The sequence below is a fragment of the Tachyglossus aculeatus genome, unplaced genomic scaffold, assembly GCF_015852505.1.
Source record: "Tachyglossus aculeatus isolate mTacAcu1 unplaced genomic scaffold, mTacAcu1.pri scaffold_1_arrow_ctg1, whole genome shotgun sequence".
Lineage (NCBI taxonomy): Eukaryota > Metazoa > Chordata > Mammalia > Monotremata > Tachyglossidae > Tachyglossus > Tachyglossus aculeatus.
Window position 1 is genome coordinate 536,358 of NW_024044915.1, and position 22,271 is coordinate 558,628.

Below are 22,271 nucleotides of genomic sequence, written 5' to 3' on the forward strand. Positions count from 1 at the left end.
CAGAGACGCAGCTCTATTTGTGTTTATTTCCAGGTCGGAAAAGGAGAAGCAGGACATTTGGCCAGTTCTGATCCCTCGCCGGCGGAGCCGGGAGCGGCTCCGGCCCGGAGGGAAAGTGGCACCGAACGGGGGGCCCGGGCGAGGGGGGCGACCCGGGCCGATTTGGTCCCACGTCCGTCCCGGCCGGGATAAATCCCCACGGGCCGGGACCACGGAGGCTGAACCGTTGAATGGGAGCGGGAGGGGCGGAGCGGGGACCCCCGCCCCGGCCCCCCAAAGGGGTGCAAGCCAGGCCACCGGGACTTCGGTCCTCGTCGGCCAGGAGGGCTTCTGGGAGGCGAGCGGGAGGGTGGGAGAGGGAAAACCAAACCCCAAAAATACCCCAAAAACCACGTATGCTCATGCGGAGACACAGAGGCGCCGACGGGTGGGAGCGGGGGGCGGGGGGGGGGTCTTCACGCGTGTACACGCATGTGTTCCACACGTTAAGGCATCAGGGCTCCACGGTTACGGATGGCAACGAATGGGCCGAGGCCCGGGATTCAAATGATCGCCTCCCCCTCCCCACTTCCGGCCCGGGGTGGGGGGCTTGAGGGGAGGTGGAACCACCCCGGCCCCCCATGGCAGTGAGGCGGGGGGCTTGTTTAGACCCCCCCCCGGCCCCCAAGCAGCGACCGGAAACTGACGTGACCTGGAAGAGCTGAGGTGTCCTGCTGAGGGGGGGAAGGGGCGAGGGCGGGGTGGGGGCGCACGGGGGAGAATGGGGACCCCCCCCGCCACCCACCGAGATGCACGGGGGGGATTTTGGGGACGGGGGAGGAGGGAACGGGGACGGGGCGGCCCTGTCGGCACTTTGGTTCGGGAATTGGGGGGTGGAGACGGGGGGCGCGGGTGGGTGGGACTCTCCTACGACCACAGGCGGGGGTTGGCGCGGCCCCCCTCCCGCCCCGGGGTCGGGGTCGGCCGGGGGACCCCCCTCCCCGGCTCTCAGTCCTTCCACTCCTTCCGGATGGTGAGGTTCCACTCCCAGGACAGGTGGTCCGTCTTGTCGTCGTCTGTGAAGCGCGATTTGATGTTGTAGCTGCCGCGGGCCAGCATGCCCTTGGGCGCCTCCTCCACGGGCGTCAGGAACTCGTACTCCTCCGCCCGCGGCCCGTAGCTGCCCACCATGTAGTCGGTCTTGTCGACTGTCGGGGGGCGGAGGGGGGCCGGCTCAATATCGGGGGGCTCCCCTCCCGCCCCCCGCCCCCCCACGCCGCCGTCTCCCCCGCCTCCCCCCCTCACTCACTCTTCACTCCTTTCCTGTAGGTGTACTGGATGTACTTCATGCCCGACACGATCTCCTTGTTCACCTGGGTGGGGGGCGAGGGCGAGCCGTCGGCCCAGGGCTGAAGCTTCCCCCCTCGGGGGGACCCCCCCCACCCCAACATCCACACCCCGGCCGCCTTACCCGGAAGGAAATCTTTATCCGATACTCCACGCCTTCCTTCAGCACAAATGACTGCTTCTTGTAGCTCTCCAGGTCTCCTGGGGGTGGGTGGGGGGGGAGACCGGATTGGGGAGGGGAGAGAGGGGGAGATGGGCAGAGAGACGGGGAGAGAGAGATGAAGAAGGGGGAGAGAGATGGGGAGGGGGGAGAGAGACGAGGAGATGAAGAAAGGGGGAGAGAGATAAGGAGGGGGAGAGAGACAGGGAGAGAGACAAAGGGGGGGAGAGAGACAGGGAGAGGGGAGAGAGATAAGGAGGGGGAGAGAGACAGGGAGAGAGACAAAGAGGGGGAGAGAGACAGGGAGAGGGGAGAGAGATAAGGAGGGGGAGAGAGATGAGGAGAGGGGAGAGAGACAAGGAGAGGGGAGAGACGGAGGGGGAGAGAGAAGGAGAGGGGAGAGATAGGGAGAGGGGAGAGAGATGGAGAGGGGAGAGAGACAAGGAGTGAGGGGAGAGATGAGGGGGGAGAGATGATGAGTGGGGAAAGAGGGAGAGGGGAGAGAGATGATGGGAGAGGGGGGGAGAGATGAGGAGTGCAGAGAGAGACAGGGAGGGGGAGAGAGATGGGGAGAGGGGGAGAGAGACAGAGAGGGGGGAGAGAGACGAGGAGGGGGAGAGAGACAAGGAGTGGGGGGAGAGATGAGTGGGGGAGAGATGAGGAGTGGGGAGAGAGACGAGGAGGGCGGGGGGAGAGAGAGGAGAGGGGGAGAGAAACGAGGAGTGGGGGGAGAGATGAGGAGTGCGGAGAGAGACGGAGAGGGGAGAGAGACAGGGAGAGGGGGAGAGAGATGAGGGGGAGAGAGATGAGGAGGGGGAGAGAGACAGGGAGGGGGAGAGAGACAAGGAGTGGGGGGAGAGATGAGGAGTGGGGAGAGAGACAGGGAGAGGGGAAGAGACGATGAGGGCAGAGGGGGAGAGATAGGGGAGGGGGAGAGAAATGAGGAGTGGGGGGAGAGATGAGGAGAGCGGAGAGAGACAGGGAGGGGGAGAGAGATGGGGAGGGGGAGAGAGACAGGGAGAGGGGGAGGAAGATGGGGAGAGAGACAAGGAGAGGGCAAGATGGGGAAAGGAGGAGAGAGATGAGGAGGGGGGAGAGTCGGGGAGAGAGATGGGGAGAGAGGAGGGAGACGGGGTGAGAGGGAGAGAGATGGGATACAAGGGAGGAGAGGAAGAGAGTTAACTCATCCGTCAAATGGGGATTGAGAGTGTGAGCCCCATGTAGGACGTAGACTGAATTTGTTGCCGAACTGGCCTTCCCAAGCGCTTCGTCCAGTGCTCTGCTCACAGTAAGTGCTCAATAAATACCACCGAATGAATGAGTCAACCCAACCTTATTATCTTGTATTCATTCAATCGTATTTCATTCAGTTGTATCTACCACAGCGCCTGGCACGTGGTAAGCGCTTAATACAATAATAATAACAATAATACTACTAATAATACTAATACTAAAAAGAGGGTTGGGGGAGATCGGGTGGAGCCGCAGCGCCCCCTGGGGGCCAAACGGGCACCTGCTGCCTGGGGTGACGGCCGCCCGCCACCAGGGGGCAGCGATGCTCCAGGCCTATTTATTGAGCGCTTACTGTGTGAGGGACAATCAGTCAATTAATCAATCAATCGTATTTATTGAGCGCTTACCGTGTGCAGAGCACTGTACTAAGCGCTTGGGAAGTACAAGTTGGCAACATATAGAGACAATCCCTACCCAACAGTGGGGTGGACTAAGCGCTCCAGAGAGGCCAATCCAACACTAAGCATTCATTCAATCGTATTTACTGAGCGCTTACTGTGTGCAGAGCACTGTACTAAGCGACAAGGTCCCTGCCCACAAGGGGCTGTCGGTCCAGAGGGGGAGGCAGACATCCATCCATCCATTCATTCATTCAATCGTATTTGTTGAGCGCTTGCTGTGTGCAGAGCACTGGACTAAGCGCTTGAATATTCATTCATTCGATCGTATTTATTGAGCGCTTACTGTGTGCAGAGCACTGTACTAAGCGCTCATAAATAGACATGAATAGACGTTATGTGGTGCAGGGCTGGGCACGGGGAGGATGAATAAAGGGAGCAAGTCAAGGCGGCGCTGAAGGGAGTGGGGGAAAAAAAGGCAAAGAGGGCTTGGTGGTAATAATAATATTTATGGTATTTGTTAAGCGCTTACTATGTGCCAAGCACTATTCATTCATTCACTCAATCGTATTTATTGAGCACTTACTGTGTGCAGAGCATTGTACTAAGCGTTTGTTAATAATGATGATGGTCATAATGATGGCATTTGTTAAGCGCTTACTTACTATGTGCCAAGCACTGTTCATTCATTCATTCAATCGTATTTACTGAGCGCTTACTGTGTGCAGAGCATTGTACTAGGCGTTTGTTAATAATGATGATGGTCATAATGATGGCACTTGTTAAGCGCTTACTATGTGCCAAGCACTGTTCATTCATTCATTCATTCAATCGTCTTTATTGAGCGCTTACTGTGTGCAGAGCATTGTACTAGGCGTTTGTTAATAATGATGATGGTCATAATGATGGCATTTGTTAAGCGCTTACTATGTGCCAAGCTCTGTTCATTCATTCATTCAATCGTATTTATTGAGCGCTTACTGTGTGCAGAGCATTGTACTAGGCGTTTGTTAATAATGATGATGGTCGTAATGATGGCACTTGTTAAGCGCTTACTATGTGCCAAGCACTGTTCATTCATTCATTCAATCGTCTTTATTGAGCGCTTACTGTGTGCAGAGCATTGTACTAGGCGTTTGTTAATAATGATGATGGTCATAATGATGGCATTTGTTAAGCGCTTACTATGTGCCAAGCTCTGTTCATTCATTCATTCAATCGTATTTATTGAGCGCTTACTGTGTGCAGAGCATTGTACTAGGCGTTTGTTAATAATGATGATGGTCATAACGATGGCACTTGTTAAGCGCTTACTATGTGCCAAGCACTGTTCATTCATTCGTTCAATCATATTTATTGAGCGCTTACTGTGTGCAGAGCACTGGACTAAGCGCTTGGGAAGTCCAAGTCGGCAGCATATAGGGCCGGTCCCTACCCGACAACGGGCTCACAGTCTAGAAGGGGGGGGACGGACGACAAATCAAAACACGTGGATGGGTGTCAAGTCGACGGAACAAATGGACTTGTACTTCCCAAGCGCTTAGTCCAGTGCTCTGCATACAGTAAGCGCTCACTAAATACGGTTGAACGAATGAATGAACAGTGCTTGGCACATAGTAAATACTATAGTAAATACTCACTAAAAAACTCTCCCCCTCGTCCCCCTCTCCATCTCCCCCATCTCACCTCCTTCCCTTCCCCACAGCACCTGTATATATGTTTGTCCATATTTTTTACTCATCATCACCATCAATCGTATTTATCGAGCACTTACTGCGTGCAGAGCACAGTACTAAGCGCTTGGGAAGTACAAGTTGGCAACATATAGAGACAGTCCCCACCCAACAGTGGGCTCACAGTCTACTCTATTTATTTTACTTGTACATATCTATTCTATTTATTTTATTTTGTTAATATGTTTTGTTCTCTGTTTCCCCCTTCTAGACTGCGAGCCCGCTGTTGGGTGGGGACTGTCTCTATATGTTGCCAACTTGGACTTCTCTCCATCCCCCCATCTTACCTCCTTCCCTTCCCCACAGCACCTGTATATATGTATATATGGTTGTACATATTTATTACTCTATTTATTTACTTATTTTACTTGCACATATCTATCCTATTTATTTTATTTTGTTGGTACGTTTGGTTTTGTTCTCCGTCTCCCCCTTTTAGACCGTGAGCCCGCTGTTGGGTAGGGACTGTCTCTATGTGTCGCCAATTTGTACTTCCCAAGCGCTCAGTCCAGTGCTCTGCACACAGTAAGCGCTCAATAAACACGATTGATGATGACGACTGTCTCTATATGTCGCCAACTTGGACTTCCCAAGTGCTTAGTCCAGTGCTCCGCACACAGCAAGCGCTCGATAAATACGATTGATTGATTGAATGAATGAATGACTAGAATCCCCTTACCGGTCAGGTCAAGCTCGAGGGGTCCGGGAGCGGTGCCGCACACCAGAGTCAGGCGGGTCACGATGACGTTCGGCGCGTCGGGATCTGCGGGGGAGGACGGAAGGGGGGTCAGGGGGGGTCAGGGGGTCCCCCGTCCCGCCCGGGCGGGGGTCCCCGCTTACCGGCGGCGGCGGCAGCAGTGGCGGCCCCGGCCCCGAGCAGGGCCTCCTTGTACTTGCGGAGACTCTCGTCGTCCTTGTCCAGCTCCTGGATCTCCTGGATGCTCTTCTGGGCGGGCGGCTTGTAGTTGAGCGAGTGCTCGTCCTCCTCGTTCTCGGCCGCGATCTGGGCCAGCTGCTCCGCCGTGGGCTCCTGCTCCGCCATGCTCGCTCCCTCGCTGGCCGGCCGCACCTGCGTGCCCGGAGGAGCCAGCCGGCCTCAGGCCCCCGCACCTCCCCCTGCCTCGCCTCCTTCCCCTCATCATCATCATCAGTCGTATTTATTGAGCGCTTACCATGTGCAGAGCACTGGACTAAGCGCTTGGGAAGTCCAAGGTGGCAACCTATAGAGACAGTCCCTACCCAACAGTGGGCTCCCAGTCTAAAAGGGGGAGACAGAGAACAACACCAAACATACTAACAAAATAAAATAAATAGAATAGATATGCACAAATAAAATAATCACTGTACTAAGCGCTTGGGAAGTACAAATTGGCAACAGACAGAGACAGTCCCTACCCAACAGTGGGCTCCCAGTCTAAAAGGGGGAGACAGAGAACAACACCAAACATACTAGCAAAATAAAATAAATAGAATAGATATGCACAAATAAAATAAATAAATCACTGTACTAAGCACTTGGGAAGTCCAAATTGGCAACATCTAGAGACAGTCCCTACCCAACAGTGGGCTCCCAGTCTAAAAGGGGGAGACAGAGAACAACACCAAACATACTAGCAAAATAAAATAAATAGAATAGATATGCACAAATAAAATAAATAAATCACTGTACTAAGCGCTTGGGAAGTCCAAATTGGCAACATCTAGAGACAGTCCCTACCCAACAGTGGGCTCCCAGTCTAAAAGGGGGAGACAGAGAACAACACCAAACATACTAACAAAATAAAATAAATAGAATAGATATGCACAAATAAAATAGAGTAATAAATATGTCCAAACATATATACATCTATACAGGTGCTGTGGGGAAGGGAAGGAGGTAAGGTGGGGGGGATGGAGAGGGGGACGAGGGGGAGAGGAAGGAAGGGGCTCAGTCTGGGAAGGCCTTCCCCTCCCCACAGCACCTGGGTATGACGACGGTGATGGCGTTTATTAAGCGCTTCCTACGTGCCAAGCACTGTTCTAAGCGCTGGGGAGGTTCCAAGGTGATCAGGTTGGCCCACGGGGGGCTCACGGTCTTCAGCCCCATTTTCCAGAGGAGGGAACTGAGGCCCAGAGAAGTGACGTCTTCACAGCCCCCCTTTTAGACTGTGAGCCCACTGTTGGGTAGGGACTGTCTCTGTATGTTGCCAACTTGTACTTCCCCAGCGCTTAGTACAGTGCTCTGCACACAGTAAGCGCACAATAAATACAATTGATTGATTGATTGACTGTGAGCCCACTGTTGGGTAGGGACTGTCTCTATATGTTGCCAACTTGTACTTCCCAAGCGCTTAGTACAGTGCTCTGCACACAGTAAGCGCTCAATAAATATGATTGATTGATTGTGAACCCACTGTTGGGTAGGGACTGTCTCTATATGTTGCCAACTTGTACTTCCCCAGTGCTTAGTACAGTGCTCTGCACACAGTAAGCGCTCAATAAATACGATTGATTGATTGATTGACTGTGAGCCCACTGTTGGGTAGGGACCGTCTCTATATGTTGCCAACCTGTACTTCCCAAGCGCTTAGTACAGTGCTCTGCACACAGTAAGCACTCAATAAATACGATTGATTGATTGAAGTGACTTGCCCAAGGTAACACAGCTGACAAGTGGCGGAGTCCGGATTTGAACCCATGACCTCTGACTCCAAAGCCCATGCTCTTTCCACTGAGCCACGCAGCTTCCCTGTATATATGTATGTACGTATTTACTACTCTATTTTACTTGTACATATTTATTCTATTTATTTTATTTTGTTAATATGTTTTGTCATCTGTCTCCCCCTTCTAGTCTGTGAGCCCACTGTTGGGTGGGGACCGTCTCTATATGTTGTCAACTTGGACTTCCCAAGCGCTTAGTACAGTGCTCTGCACACAGTAAGCGCTCAATAAATACGACTGAATGAATGAATAAATGAGCCTGCTGTTGGGTAGGGACCGTCTCTATATGTTGCCAACTTGTACTTCCCAAGCGCTTAGTACAGTGCTCTCTGCACGCAGTAAGCGCTCAATAAATACAAGTGAATGAATGAATGAATGAGGCCTGCCCGGATTTGCCCTTCGCCCCCCGTCTCCTTGGCTCTTGGAATAATAATTAGTAACAATGGTCTTTGCTAAGCGCTTACTAGGTGCCAAGCACTGTTCTAAGCGCTGGGGAGGTTACAAGGTGATCGGGTTGTCCCACTGCGGGGGGACTCACAGTCTTCATCCCCATTTGACAGAGGAGGGAACTGAGGCCCAGAGAAGTGAAGTGACTTGCCCAAAGTCACCCGGCTGATAAGTGGCGGAGCCGGAATTCGAACCCACGACCTCTGACTCCCAAGCCCGGGCTCTTTCCACTGAGCCAGGGAGGAGGAAAGAGGAGGAAGAGGGTGGAGGAGGGGGCGGATAGGGAGGAGGAAAAAGGACAATTTCCACATTTCCAGAAGCCTCCAGGGCAGCGTCCCTCAGCGCCTGCAGCCCCACGGGGGCCCTGAAGGGAACTGTGCTCTCCAGAGCGCTCAGTACAGTGCCCCGCCCATAGTAAGCGCTCAATAAATACTTCTGATCGATTTCGGGCAAGTCACTTCCCCGGACCTCGGCTTCCTCATTCCTCTACTTGGGACTTAATATCCGATCTCCCTCCCGGCTTAGACCGCGAGCCCGACAAGGGACAGGGGCTGGGGACAATTATCTTGCCTCAACCCCGGCACTTAATAATAATAATAATAATTTCGGTATTTGTTAAGCGCTTACTATGTGCAAAGCACTGTTCTAAGCGCTGGGGAGGATACAAGGTGATCAGGTTGTCCCATGTGGGGCTCACAGTCTTCATCCCCATTTTCCAGATGAGGGAACTGAGGCCCAGAGAAGTTCAGTGTATATGTGTATATACATATATGTATATATGTTTGTACGTATTTATTACTCTTTGTATTACTTGCACCTATCTATTCTATTTATTTTGTTAATCTGTTTTGTTTTGTTGTCTGTCTCCCCCTTCTAATAATAATAATCATGGCATTTATTAAGCGCTTACTATGTGCAAAGCACTGTTCTAAGCGCTGGGGAGGTTACAAGACTGTGAGCCCTCTGTTGGGTAGGGACCGTCTCTATATGTTGCCAACTTGTACTTCCCAAGCGTTTAGTACAGTGCTCTGCACACAGTAAGCGCTCAATAAATACGATTGATGATGATGTGAGCCCTCTGTTGGGTAGGGACCATCTCTATATGTTGCCAACTTGTACTTCCCAAGCGCTTAGTACAGTGCTCTGCACACAGTAAGCGCTCAATATGATTGATTGATTGATTGATTGAGTGACTTGCCCAAAGTCACACAACTGACAATTGGTGGAGCCGGGGTTTGAACCCATGACCTCTGACTTGACATCCCCGGGCCTCAGCCCCCTGCAAAATGGGGGTTCGGTCTCTGGCGTCCCTCCCTCTCGGGGGGCGCAGACTGTGTCCGACCTGATTCCCTGCCGTCTAGAACAGTGCCTGACGTCTAGTAAGTGCCAAACAGATACCGTGGCAATAGTCACTGTCAGCGGGGAACAGCGTGGCCTTGGCGGAAAGAGCCCGGGCCTGGGACCGGGGCCGGGGATAATAAGCGCTCCGCACTCGGCAAGCGCTCGATAAATACGACTGAATGAATAATTACTCTGTGCCAAGCACTGTGCTAAGGTCATGGGTTCAAACCCTGGCTCCGCCGCTTAGCTGTGTGACTTTGGGCAAGTCACTGCACTTCTCGGGGCCTCAGTTCCCTCACCTGGAAAATGGGGATGAAGGCTGTTCAAACCCTGGCTCCGCCGCTTAGCTGCGTGACTTTGGGCAAGTCACTGCACTTCTCGGGGCCTCAGTTCCCTCACCTGGAAAATGGGGATTAAGGCTGTTCAAACCCTGGCTCCGCCGCTTAGCTGTGTGACTTTGGGCAAGTCACTGCACTTCTCGGGGCCTCAGTTCCCTCACCTGGAAAATGGGGATGAAGGCTGTTCAAACCCCGGCTCCGCCGCTTAGCTGTGTGACTTTGGGCAAGTCACTGCACTTCTCGGGGCCTCAGTTCCCTCACCTGGAAAATGGGGATTAAGGCTGTTCAAACCCTGGCTCCGCCGCTTAGCTGTGTGACTTTGGGCAAGTCACTGCACTTCTCTGGGCCTCAGTTCCCTCATCTGGAAAATGGGGATGAAGGCTGTGAGCCCCACACGGGACAACCTGATCACCTTGGATCCTCCCCAGCGCTTAGAACAGTGCATTGCACATAGTGAGCGCTTAATAAATGCCATTATTATTATTATTAGGGGACTCGTCCAAGGTCACACGGCAGACAAGCGTCAGAGCCAGGGGGAGAACGGGCCCCCGGCCGCGGGCTCAAGTGTCCGGTGAGCCCAGACCGTCCGGGGGAGTCTCCCCCAGCCCCCCAAGAACCTGGGCGGCGAGAGGCTCTGCGGCTTCTACCCAGAGGCCTTCGGGGTGGGTACCGGGAGTGACGGCAACCGGACACGCGGAGGAGGAGGAGGAAGATCGGCAAGCAGCGGCTGGTATTCCCGCCCGATCGAGAAGCGGTGTGGCCCAGCGGCTAGAGCCCGAGGTCCTGGGTTCTAATCCCGCTCCGCCGCGTGACCTCGGGCGCGTCGCTCCCCCGAGCCTCAATCCCCTCCCCTGCCGGGCCTCCGACTTCAACCGGAAGCCCCGTGTGGGACGGGGGACCGTGTCCGACCCGACGATCTTCTACCCACCCCAGCGCTTCGAACAGTGCTTGGCACAGAGTAAGCGCCCAGCAGATACCGATTAAAAAAAAGAAAAATCCCACAAGGGCCAGGCCGCGGCGTCCCCCCACCATTCCCTCCCTCTGCCCCCGAACCCCCTAGTACAGCGCTACGCGCTTAGTACAGCGTGGCTCAGTGGAAAGAGCCCGGGCTTTGGAGTCAGAGGTCGTGGGTTCGAATCCCGGCTTCCGCCGCTTGTCTGCTGGGCGACTTTGGGCAAGTCACTTCACTTCTCCATCCCCAGTTGGCAGACGAGGGAACTGAGGCCCGGAGAATGATGATGATGATGATGGCATCTGTTAAGCGCTTACTAGGTGCCAAGCACTGTTCTAAGCGCTGGGGGGGGGGGGGGAATACAGGGTCATCAGGTTGTCCCTGACTGGTTAATCATATTTATTGAGCGCTTACTGTGTGCAGAGCACTGGGACCGTCTCTATATGTTGCCAACTTGTACTTCCCAAGCGCTTAGTACAGTGCTCTGCACACAGTAAGCGCTCAATAAATATGATTGAATGAATGAATGAATAGTACTAAGCGCTTGGGAGAGGACACTAGAACACCAGACACATTCCCCGCCTTTAAACGTTGTACTATGTTCCGGGCACTGTACTAAGCGCCGGGGTGGAGGCAAGAGAATCAGGTTGGACCCAGTCCTCGTCCCACGTGGGGCTCCCAGAGAGAGGGGGAGAGAGGACAGGGATGGACGCCCCATTTACAGATGAGGAAACTGAGGCCCGGAGAAGTCAAGTGACTCGTCCAAGGTCTCAAAGTCGGCAACAGAAGCTGGATGGAAGGTGGGGACACTCCTCATTCATTCATTCACTCGATCGTATTTATTGAGCGCTTACTGTGTGCAGAGCACTGGACTAAGCGCTTGGGAAGTACAAGTAGCGCTTCCTCGCCCACCTCTGTGCCACCCTCCCCGGCTGGACTCCCTTTCCCGGCCTCGCCTGTTCCAATCCCGGGAGAGTCTCGGTATTCAGTTCCCTCATCTGTAAAATGGGGATGAAGACTGTGAGCCCCCTGTGGGACAACCTGATCACCCTGTAACCTCCCCGGCGCTTAGAACAGTGCTTTGCACGTAGTAAGCGCTTAATAAATGCCATCATTATTATTATTATTTCCCCAAAGAGGCGGAATCCAAGCCAAAAATCCATCTCCACCGGAATTCCGGCTCCCGCCTCTTGCCCGCCGTGTGAACCTGGGCATGTCGCTTCACTTCCCTGGGCCTCAGTTTCCTCATCAGTAAAATGGGGATGAAACCCCCCCGTCCTTAGACTGGAAGCCCCGCGTCGGGCTGTGTCCGACCCGTCTGGATTTCTCCCAAAACGTCAGCAGCTGCCGGAGAAGCGGCATGGCCCAATGGTTAGAGCCCAGGCCTGGGAGCAGAAGGACCTGGGTTCTAATCCTGGCTCCATCACCTGTCTGCCGGGTGACCTTGGGCGAGTCACTTTACTCCTCTGGGCCTCAGTTCCCTCATCTGGAAAATAGGGGATGAAGACCGTGAACCCCACGGGGGACAACCCGATGACCTTGTAACTCCCGCAGCGCTTAATGCTTGGCACATATTATTAACACTATAATTATTATAATTAATTAATATAATAATATATAATATATTATAGTTTATAAATTATACATTGTAATACATAATAATCAATGTAATTATTATAATTAATAATTATAGCATTATTATTCTCCCATTATTAGAGAAGCAGCGTGGCTCAGTGGAAAGAGCCCGGGCTTGGGAGTCAGAGGTAGTGAGTTCTAATCCCGGCTCTGCCACTTATCGGCTGTGTGACCTTGGGCAAGTCACTTCTCTTCTCTGAGCCTCAGTTCCCTCATCTGGAAAATGGGGATTCAAACTGCCAGCCCCACAGGGGACAACCTGATTACCCTGTATCTACCCCAGTGCTTAGAATAGTGCTTGGCACATAGTAAGCGCTTAATAAATACCACCATTATTATTATTATCGTGAAGAATATCAGCCCCGTGTGGGACAGGGATTGCGTCCGAGCTGATGACCTTGGATCTACCCCGGCGCTTAGTACAGTGCCCGGCACATCGTAAGTGCTTTAAATGCCATAAGAAAAAAAAAAGCCCACCACAATTTTGGTTATTTTGGGCAGCCAGGAAAGAAGACATCCCAAGAAATCCAGTGGCAGGTTAATCAATTGATCAATCGTATTTATTGAGCGCTTACTGTGTGCTGAGCACTGCACTAAGCGCTTGGGAAGTACAAGTCGGCAACACATAGAGACAGTCCCTACCCAACAGCGGGCTAACGGTCTAGAAGCGGTTAAGCGTTAAGGACTTTAATACCGGGAAGAACCTGAGGCCAGCCTCCTGGGAGCTGGGAAACAATCCCAAATCCGGAAGAGCCGGCGGGAAAAGCCACACCAGGCCAGGAGCCGGAGCTGAACATAGGGTGGTGACTGGGAAGGGCCAGGTAACGCAATTCTGCTCCGGGTGAGGCAGGATGCCAACCCAGGCAGAAGCTCGTAAAAATCATCATAATAATAATAACGGTACTTTTAAGTGCTTATTATGTGGCAGGCACTGTACTAAGAGCTGGGACACAGTCCCTGTCCCACGTGGGGCTCACGTTCTTAATAACCCCCATTTTCCAGACGAGGGAACTGAGGCCCAGAGAAGTGAAGTGACTTACCCAGGGTCACCCAGCGGACAAGCGGCGGAGCCTCCAGGCCTTTGCGGGCGGGGAACCGTTTCTACCAACTCTGTTGTAACGATCATAATTGATCACGGTATCCGTTAAGCGCTTACTATGGGGCGGGCACTGTACTAAGCACTGGGGTGGATACGAGCTGTACCTTCTTAAGCGCTTAGTAGGGTGCTCTGCACTTAGAAGCAGCGCGGTTTAGCCGCTACAGCTCGGGTCTGGGAATCTGAAGGACCTGGGTTCTAATCCTGCCTCCGCCACTTGTCTGCCCGGTGACCTGGGGCCGGTCACTTCGCTGGGCCTCAGTTTCCTCATCTGGCAAATGGGGCTTAAAAGCGTGAACCCTACGGGAGACAGGGACTGTGTCCGACCCGATCTGCTTGTTTCTACCCCAGCGCTTAATACAGCGCTCGGCACGTGGCAAGTGCCTCTCCAGTACCCTATTATTAATAAGCTTTCAATAAGTACGACTGATCGATTCTTTCTGCCGCTTGGCCTCTTCTGGAAACCTCCCTCTTTGGAAGTTCCTCGCGGGCCGAGAACGTGTCATCTCCGCACACTACTGTATTGGACGCTATATCCCTCCCCTCCCCACAGCACCTGTATATATGTTCGTACAAATTTATTACTCTATTTTATTCGTACATACGCGTCATCTCCAAACACTACCGTATTGGACGCTGTATCCCTCCCCTCCCCACAGCACCTGTATATATGTTCGTACAAATTTATTACTCTATTTATTTTACCCGTATATACGCGTCGTCTCCAAACACTACTGTATTGGACGCTGTATCCCTCCCCTCCCCACAGCACCTGTATATATGTTCGTACAAATTTATTACTCTATTTTATTCGTACATACGCGTCGTCTCCAAACACTACTGTATTGGACGCTGTATCCCTCCCCTCCTCACAGCACCTGTATATATGTTTATACAAATTTATTACTCTATTTATTTTACTCGTATATACGCATCGTCTCCGAACACTACTGTATTAGACGCTGTATCCTCCCCTCCCCACAGCACCTGTATATATGTTCGTACAAATTTATTACTCTATTTTATTCGTATATACGCATCGTCTCCGAACACTACTGTATTGGACGCTGTATCCCTCCCCTCCCCACAGCACCTGTATATATGTTTGTACAAATTTATTATTCTATTTTACTCGTACATATGCGTCGTCTCCGAACACTACTGTATTGGACGCTGTATCCCTCCCCTCCCCACAGCACCTGTATATATGTTTGTACAAATTTATTATTCTATTTTACTCGTACATATGCGTCGTCTCCGAACACTACTGTATTGGACGCTGTATCCCTCCCCTCCCCACAGCACCTGTATATATGTTTGTACAAATTTATTACTCTATTTTACCCGTATATACGCGTCGTCTCCAAACACTACTGTATTGGACGCTGTATCCTCCCCTCCCCACAGCACCTGTATATATGTTTGTACAAATTTATTACCCTATTTATTTTACTCGTACATACGCGTCGTCTCCGAACACTACTGTATTAGACGCTGTATCCCTCCTCTCCTCACAGCACCTGTATATATGTTTGTACAAATTTATTACTGTATTCACAGCACCTGTATATATGTTCGTACGAATTTATTACTCTTTTATTCGTACATATTTACTATTCTATTTATTTTGTTAATGATGTGCCTATAGCTTTAATTCTATTTGTTCTGACGATTTTGATACCTGTCCACGTGTTTTGTTTCATTGTCTGTCTCCCCTTCTAATAATAATAATAACAATATATATTAAGCGCTATGTGCAAAGCACTCCGCTGGGGAGGTTACAAGGTGACCCGGTTGTCCCAAGGGGGTCTCCCACTCTTCATCCCCATTTTGCAGATGAGGTCACTGAGGCCCAGAGAAGTGAAGTGACTTGCCCAAAGCAGACAAGCGGCGGAGCCGGGATTTGAACCCAGGACCTCTGACAACAAAGCCCGGGCTCTTTCCACTGAGCCACGCTGCTTCTCTGGACTGTGAGCCCGCTGTCGGGTGGGGACCGTCTCTAGATGTCGCCGACTTGTACTTCCCGAGCGCTTAGTACAGTGCTCAGCACACCGTAAGCGCTCAATAAATGCGATTGATGATGCTCTGCACGTAGTAAGCGCTCCGTAAATACGATTGAATGAATGCATGAGTGAACTGGACGCTCCCAAGCGCTCAGTCCAGCGCTCTGCCTGCGGAAAGCGCTCAATAAATACCGCCGAATGAGAAACTGAAAGAAAAGCGTCTACCCCACCCGCCTCCTCCGCAGCCATGTCTCACCTCCCTCCGGCCCACTTCCTCTTCAGTTTCCTGACTACGGGTCCCTCCCGTCCTGTGTCGGGGCCGGGCCCCGTCGCCTAGTACACTGCCCGGCACGTAGCGCGCGCGCCTAACGACCACCGTTATTCATTGGATCGTGTTTACGGGGCGCTTACCGTGAGCAGAGCACTGTACTGAGCGCTTTGGGAGGTACCAATCGGCATTCTCATCCCCTCGAAAACCACTCTAAGCGCTGGGGTGGATATGAGCTGTACCTTCTTAAGCGCTTAGTAGAGTGCTCCGCACTTAGAAGCAGCGCGGTTTAGCCGCTACAGCCCGGGTCTGGGACTCTGAAGGACCTGGGTTCTAATTCTGGCTCCGCCACTCGTCTGCCCGGTGACCTGGGGCCGGTCACTTCGCTGGGCCTCAGTTTCCTCATCTGGCCCAGGAGTCGGCCACCATCTTGGGGTGGCGGGGCGGGGGATCCCCAGTTGCGACAGTGGTACTTGCTGAGCGCTGGCTGGGTGCGGAGCGCTGTACTAGGCGCTGGGAGAGATTACCTTGTAAATTCCCCAGCGCTTAGAACAGTGCTCTGCACATAGTAAGCGCTTAATAAATGCACTTATTATTATTATTATTATTATTACGCAGGGACCGGGGGCCATCGGCCAAGCTACAGAGGTGCTCGCCCAGTGGACGCCATGAGGGGGTTGGGCTCCTCAATCTGGGCTCCTCCGGTGAGCCCGGTGTTGGGGAGGGATCATCTCTATCTGGTCCTGAATTGGACTTTCCAAGCGCTTAGTCCAGTGCTCTGCGCACAGGAAGCGCTCAATAAATATGACTGAATGAATGAATGAATGGAGGAAGCGCTTAGTCCAGTGCTCTGCGCACAGGAAGTGCTCAATAAATACGACTGAATGAATGAATGAATGGAGGAGGAAGAAGGGCAACCGGGTGGCGTCTCCCCCATCCCTGCTGCCCCACTTTCCCAATGGCTACAGCCCAGGGCTGGGCGTCAGAAGGACCTGACTCCGCCACCAGTCTGCTGGGTGACCTTGGGCCAGTCACTTCCCTTCCTCTGGGCCTCAGTTCTCTCTTCTGTAAAATGGAGATGGAGACTGGGAACCCCCCGGGCTGGGTGTCAGAAGGCCCTGGGTTCTAATCCTGACTCCATCACCTGCCCACTGGGAGACCTTGGGCCAGTCACTTCCCTTCTCTGGGCCCCTGAAGGTCCTGGGCTCTAATCCTGCTCCACCACACGTCTGCTGGGAGGCCTTGGGCCAGGCACTTCCCTTCTCTGGGCCTCAGTTTCCTCATCTGCAAAATGGGGGTGGAGACTGGGAGCCCCCCTGAGCTAGGTGCCAGAAGGTTCTGGGTTCCAATCCTGACTGCACCGCCTGTCTGCTGGGAGACCTTGGGCCAGCCACTTCCCTTCTCTAGGCCTCAGTTTCCTCCTCTGCAAAATGGGGGCTGGAGGCTGGGCGTACTGCGCTTAGTCCAGTGTTCTACACACAGTTAGTGCTCAATAAATATGACTGAATGAATGGGCGCCAGAAGGTCCTGGGTTCTAATCCTGACTCCACCACCTGCCTGTTGGGAGACCTTGGGCCAGTCACTTCCCTCCTTTGGGCCTCAGCTTCCTCCTCTGCAAAATGAGGGCAGGAGGCTGGGCACCAGAAGGTCCTGGGTTCTAATCATGACTCCACCACCTGCCTGCTGGAAGACTTTGGCCCAGTCTCTTCCCTTCCTCTGGGCCTCAGTTTCCTCGTCTGCAAAATGGGGGCTGGAGACTGGGAGCCTCCCGAGCTGGGCGCCAGAGGGTCCTGGGTTCTAATCCTGACTCCGCCACCTAGCTGCTGGGAGACCTTGGGCCAGTCACTTCCCTCCTCCGGGCCTCAGTTCCCTCCTCTGCAAAATGGGGGATTGAGACTGGGCGCCAGAGGGTCCTGGGTTCTAATCCTGACCCCACCACACGTCTGCTGGGAGACCTTGGCCCAGTCACTTCCCTCCTCTGGGCCTCAGTTCCCTCCTTTGCAAAATGGGAGATGGAGACTGGGAGTCCCCCGGGCTGGGTGCCAGAAGGCCCTGGGTTCTAATCCTGACTCCACCACACGTCTGCTGGAAGACCTCGGCCCAATCACTTCCCTCCTCTGGGCCTCAGTTCGCTCTCTTCTGTAAACCGAGGGCTGGAGACTGGGAGCCCCCCGAGCTGGGTGCCAGAGGGTCCTGGGTTCTAATCCTGCCTCCGCCACACGTCTGCTGGGAGACCTTGGCCTAGTCACTTCCCTTCCTCTGGGCCTCAGCTCCCTCTTCTGTAAAATGGGGACTGGAGACTGGGAGCCCCCGGGGCTGGGCACCAGAGGGTCCTGGGTTCTAATCCCGACAACTCCGCCACCTCTGCTGGGAGACCCTGGGCCAGTTACTTCCCTCCTCTGCAAAATGGGGGCTGGAGGCTGGGCGCCAGAAGGTCCTGGGTTCTAATCCTGCTCCACCACACGTCTGCTGGGAGACCTCGGCCCAGTCACTTCCCTCCCTCTGGGCCTCAGTTCCCTCCTCTGCAAAATGGGGCTGGAGGCTGGGCGCCAGAAGGTCCTGGGTTCTAATCATGACTCCCCCACCTGCCTGCTGGAAGATTTTGTCCCAGTCGCTTCCCTCCTCCGGGCCTCACTTCCCTCCTCTGCCAAATGGGGGATGGAGACTGGGCGCCAGAGGGTCCTGGGTTCTAATCCTGACCCCACCACACGTCTGCTGGGAGACCTCGGCCCAGTCACTTCCCTCCCTCTGGGCCTCAGCTCCCTCCTCTGCAAAATGGGGGCTGGAGGCTGGGCGCCAGAAGGTCCTGGGTTCTAATCCTGACCCCACCACACGTCTGCTGGGCGACCTTGGCCCAGTCACTTCCCTCCTCTGCAAAATGGGGGCTGGAGGCTGGGCGCCAAAAGGTCCTGGGTTCTAATCCTGACCCCACCACACGTCTGCTGGGCGACCTCGACCCAGTCACTTCCCTCCTCTGCAAAATGGGGCCTGGGCGCCAGAGGGTCCTGGGTTCTAATCCTGACCCCACCACACGTCTCCTGGGCGACCTCGACCCAGTCACTTCCCTCCTCTGCAAAATGGGTCCTGGGCGCCAGAGGGTCCTGGGTTCTAATCCTGACCCTACCACACGTCTGCTGGGCGACCTTGGCCCAGTCACTTCCCTCCTCTGCAAAATGGGGGCTAGGGGCTGGGCGCCAGAAGGTCCTGGGTTCTAATCCTGACCCCACTACACGTCTGCTGGGAGACTTCGGCCCAGTCACTTCCCTCCTCTGCAAAATGGGGCCTGGGCGCCAGAGGGTCCTGGGTTCTAATCCTGACCCCACCACACGTCTGCTAGGCGACCTTGGCCCAGCCACTTCCCTCTTGTGCAAAATGGGGGCCGGGCGCCAGAAGGTCCTGGGTTCTAATCCTGACCCCACCCCCCGCCTGCTGGGAGACCTCGGCCCAGTCCCTTCCCTCCCTCTGGGCCTCAGCTCCCTCCTCTGCAAAATGGGGGCTGGGAGCCCCACGTGGGGCAGGGGCAGGGCCCATCCCCATTGGCTGGCCCCCGCCCCGGCGCTCAGTACGCCGCCTGGCACGTAGTAAGCGCCTCAGCCCCCCCTCCCCCCCCCAGCGCGTCGTGCTCCCCTCAGGGCGGGGGGAGGGGAAGCTGAGCGCCTCGCGCAGTGCCAGCGCGCGCGCGCCCCCTCCCGGCGCATGCGCGCTGCTCCCCCTCCCCCTCCCACCAGGGGCGGCGGGAACAAAGGGGTGGGTGGGAGAGGGGTGGCGCCCCCCGGCGGAGGGGGCCCGCAGGGGGCTCCGGCGCAGGCGCACGAGGGGTGCGTGTGTGGGGGGGCGGCCTGGGGGTGGGTGGGGGGGTAGGGGCACGCGCGTGCGCGCGCTCACCACTCGCTTCGGCTCCGTCCGCCTCGGGCGCGCCCTCCCGCACTAATGACGATGGCCCCCGCCGCCGCCTGCCTGCTCGCCTGCCCTCCCGCGCGCGCGCGCCCCCTCCCCACACACCCACCCCCTCCCTCCTCCTGCTGTCACTTCCGGGGTCACGCGACTTCCGCCCGGCCCCGCGCGGGGAGGGGCGCGACGAGCTGCGCAGGCGCGGCGTCGGGGCGCGACGAACTGCGCAGGCGCGGCGGCGCGCCCGCCTTTTCATTCACTCACTCATTCATTCAATCAATCGTATTTATTGAGCGCTTCCTGTGTGCAGAGCACTGGACTAAGCGCTTGGGAAGCCCAAGTTGGCAACCTCTAGAAACGGTCCCTACCCAACAGCGGGCTCACGGTCTAGAAGGGGAAGACGGATGACAAAACATGTTAACAAAATAAAATAAATAGAATAATTATTCATTCAGTCAGTCAGTCGTATTTATTGAGCGCTGACTGTGTGCAGAGCACTGGGCTAAGCGCTTGGGAAATACAAGTTAGCATCATCATCATCATCAATCGTATTTATTGAGCGCCTTACTGTGTGCAGAGCACTGGACTAAGTGCTTGGGAAGTACAAGTTGGCAACATATAGAGACAGTCCCTACCCAATAGCGGGCTCACAGTCTAGAAGGGGGAGACAGACGACAAAACAAAACATGTTAACAAAATAAAATAAATAGAATAAATACGTACAAATAAAATAGAGTAATAAATCTGTACAAACATATATACAGGCGCTGTGGGGAGGGGAAGGAGGGGGCTCGGTGTGGGAAGGCCTCCTGGAGGAGGTGAGCTCTCAGCAGGGCTTTGAATCAATCAATCGTATTTATTGAACGCTTACTGTGTGCAGAGCACTGTACTAAGCGCTTGTGAAGTCCAAGCTGGCAACATATAGAGACGGTCCCTACCCAACAGTGGGCTCACAGTCTAAAAGGGGGAGACAGAGAACAAAACAAAACATATTAACAAAATAAAATAAATAGAACAGATATGTACAAGTAGAATAAAGAAATAGAGTAATAAATTAATTCATTCATTCAGTCGTATTTATTGAGCGCTTACTGTGTGCAGAGCACTGTACTAAGCGCTTGGGAAGTACAATTTGGCAACATCTAGAGACGGTCCCTACCCAACAGTGGGCTCACAGTCTAAAAGGGGGAGACAGAGAACAAAACAAAACATATTAACAAAATAAAATAAATAGAATAGATATGCACAAGTAGAATAAAGAAATAGAGTAATAAATTAATTAATTCATTCATTCAATCGTATTTATTGAGCGCTTACTGTGTGCAGAGCACTGGACTAAGCGCTTGGGAAGTACAATTTGGCAACATCTAGAGACGGTCCCTACCCAACAGTGGGCTCACAGTCTAAAAAGTCTTTGAAGAAAACTTGTCATCATCATCATCAATCGTATTTATTGAGCACTTACTATGAGCAGAGCACTGTACTAAGCGCCTGAGAAGTACAAATTGGCAACACATAGAGACAGTCCCTACCCAACAGTGGGCTCACAGTCTATATGTTACCAACTTGTCCTTCCCAAGCGCTTAGTCCAGTGCTCTGGACGCAGTAAGCGCTCAATAAATACGACTGAATGAATGAATAGCGCGTCCCTCCTTGCCTGGGGCCCCGCGGTAGGGAGGGCGGGGCAGAGAGAAGCGAGCCCGGCCGGGGGCGCTAGAGCGGCGGTCCGCGGACCACAGAGAGCGGCCCCGCGGGCTAGAGGGGAGCCGGGGTGGAGGGGAATGGAGGGAGGCCCCCGAGGGCGGCCATCTTGCGGTGGGGCCGAGGAGGGCCTCGCGCCGACCGGAAGTTCGGTGACCCGGGCGGGCCCTGAGGCCCCCATTTATTCATTCATTCCTTCAATCGTATTTATTGAGCGCTTACTGTGTGCAGAGCACTGTACTAAGCGCCTGGGAAGACCAAGTTGGTAACATCTAGAGACGGTCCCTACCCAACAGCGGGCTCAGACGAGGCCCGAGGCCGGGCCTTTTCCCGTCACCATGGAAACCAGCAGCCCCCCCCCCCCATTCATTCCATCGAATTTATTGAGCGCTTACTGTGTGCAGAGCACTGGACTAAGCGCTTGGGAAGTACAAGTTGGCAACAACAGCGTGGCTCATTGGAAAGAGCCCGGGCTTTGGAGTCAGAGGTCATGGGTTCAAATCCCGGCTCCGCCAATTGTCAGCTGGGTGACTTTGGGCAAGTCACTTCACTTCTCTGGGCCTCAGTTCCCTCATCTGGAAAATGGGGATGAAGACTGTGAGCCCCCCGTGGGACAATCTGATCACCTTGTAACCTCCCCAGCGCTTAGAACAGTGCTTTGCACATAGTAAGCACTTAATAAATGCCATTATTATTATTAACAGGAGGCCTTCCCAGACTGAGGCCCCTCCTCCCTCTCCCCCGCCTTACCTCCTTCCCCTCCCCACAGCACCTGTATATATGTTTGTACATATTTCTCTATTTATAATAATAATAATAATAATGGCATTTATTAAGCACTTACTACGTGCAAAGCACTGTTCTAAGTGCTGGGGAGGTTACAAGGTGATCAGGTTATCTCTCATGGGGCTCACAGTCAATCCCCATTTTACAGATGAGGGAACTGAGGCACAGAGAAGTGAAGTGATTTGCTCAGTCACACAGCTGAAAATTGGCAGACCGGGATTTGAACCCATGACCTCTGACTCCAAAGCCCGTGCTCTTTC

At 53.8% G+C, this 22,271-nt stretch overlaps 2 protein-coding genes across 2 annotated transcripts in view; one reads left to right on the forward strand and one right to left on the reverse strand.

Annotated features, from left to right (window-relative positions):
* ARHGDIA (Rho GDP dissociation inhibitor alpha) lies at positions 1 to 19,601 on the reverse strand. Its single transcript, XM_038742857.1, has 6 exons — positions 19,519 to 19,601; positions 5,691 to 5,919; positions 5,530 to 5,613; positions 1,451 to 1,527; positions 1,289 to 1,352; positions 1 to 1,187 (listed from the first exon to the last, which is right to left on the reverse strand). The coding sequence occupies exons 2-6, from the start codon at positions 5,890 to 5,892 to the stop codon at positions 988 to 990; spliced, it is 627 nt and encodes a 208-aa protein (XP_038598785.1). The 5' UTR covers positions 5,893 to 5,919; positions 19,519 to 19,601; the 3' UTR covers positions 1 to 987.
* Positions 5,891 to 22,271, forward strand: part of LOC119923436 (translation initiation factor IF-2-like) — a 21,855-nt gene continuing 5,474 nt past the window's right edge. Inside the window, exons 1-4 of the mRNA XM_038742817.1 lie at positions 5,891 to 5,950; positions 10,285 to 10,433; positions 19,362 to 19,451; positions 21,264 to 21,339. Of these exons, the coding sequence (XP_038598745.1) occupies positions 5,891 to 5,950; positions 10,285 to 10,433; positions 19,362 to 19,451; positions 21,264 to 21,339 (375 nt within the window). The remainder of the gene's footprint in view (positions 5,951 to 10,284; positions 10,434 to 19,361; positions 19,452 to 21,263; positions 21,340 to 22,271) is intronic.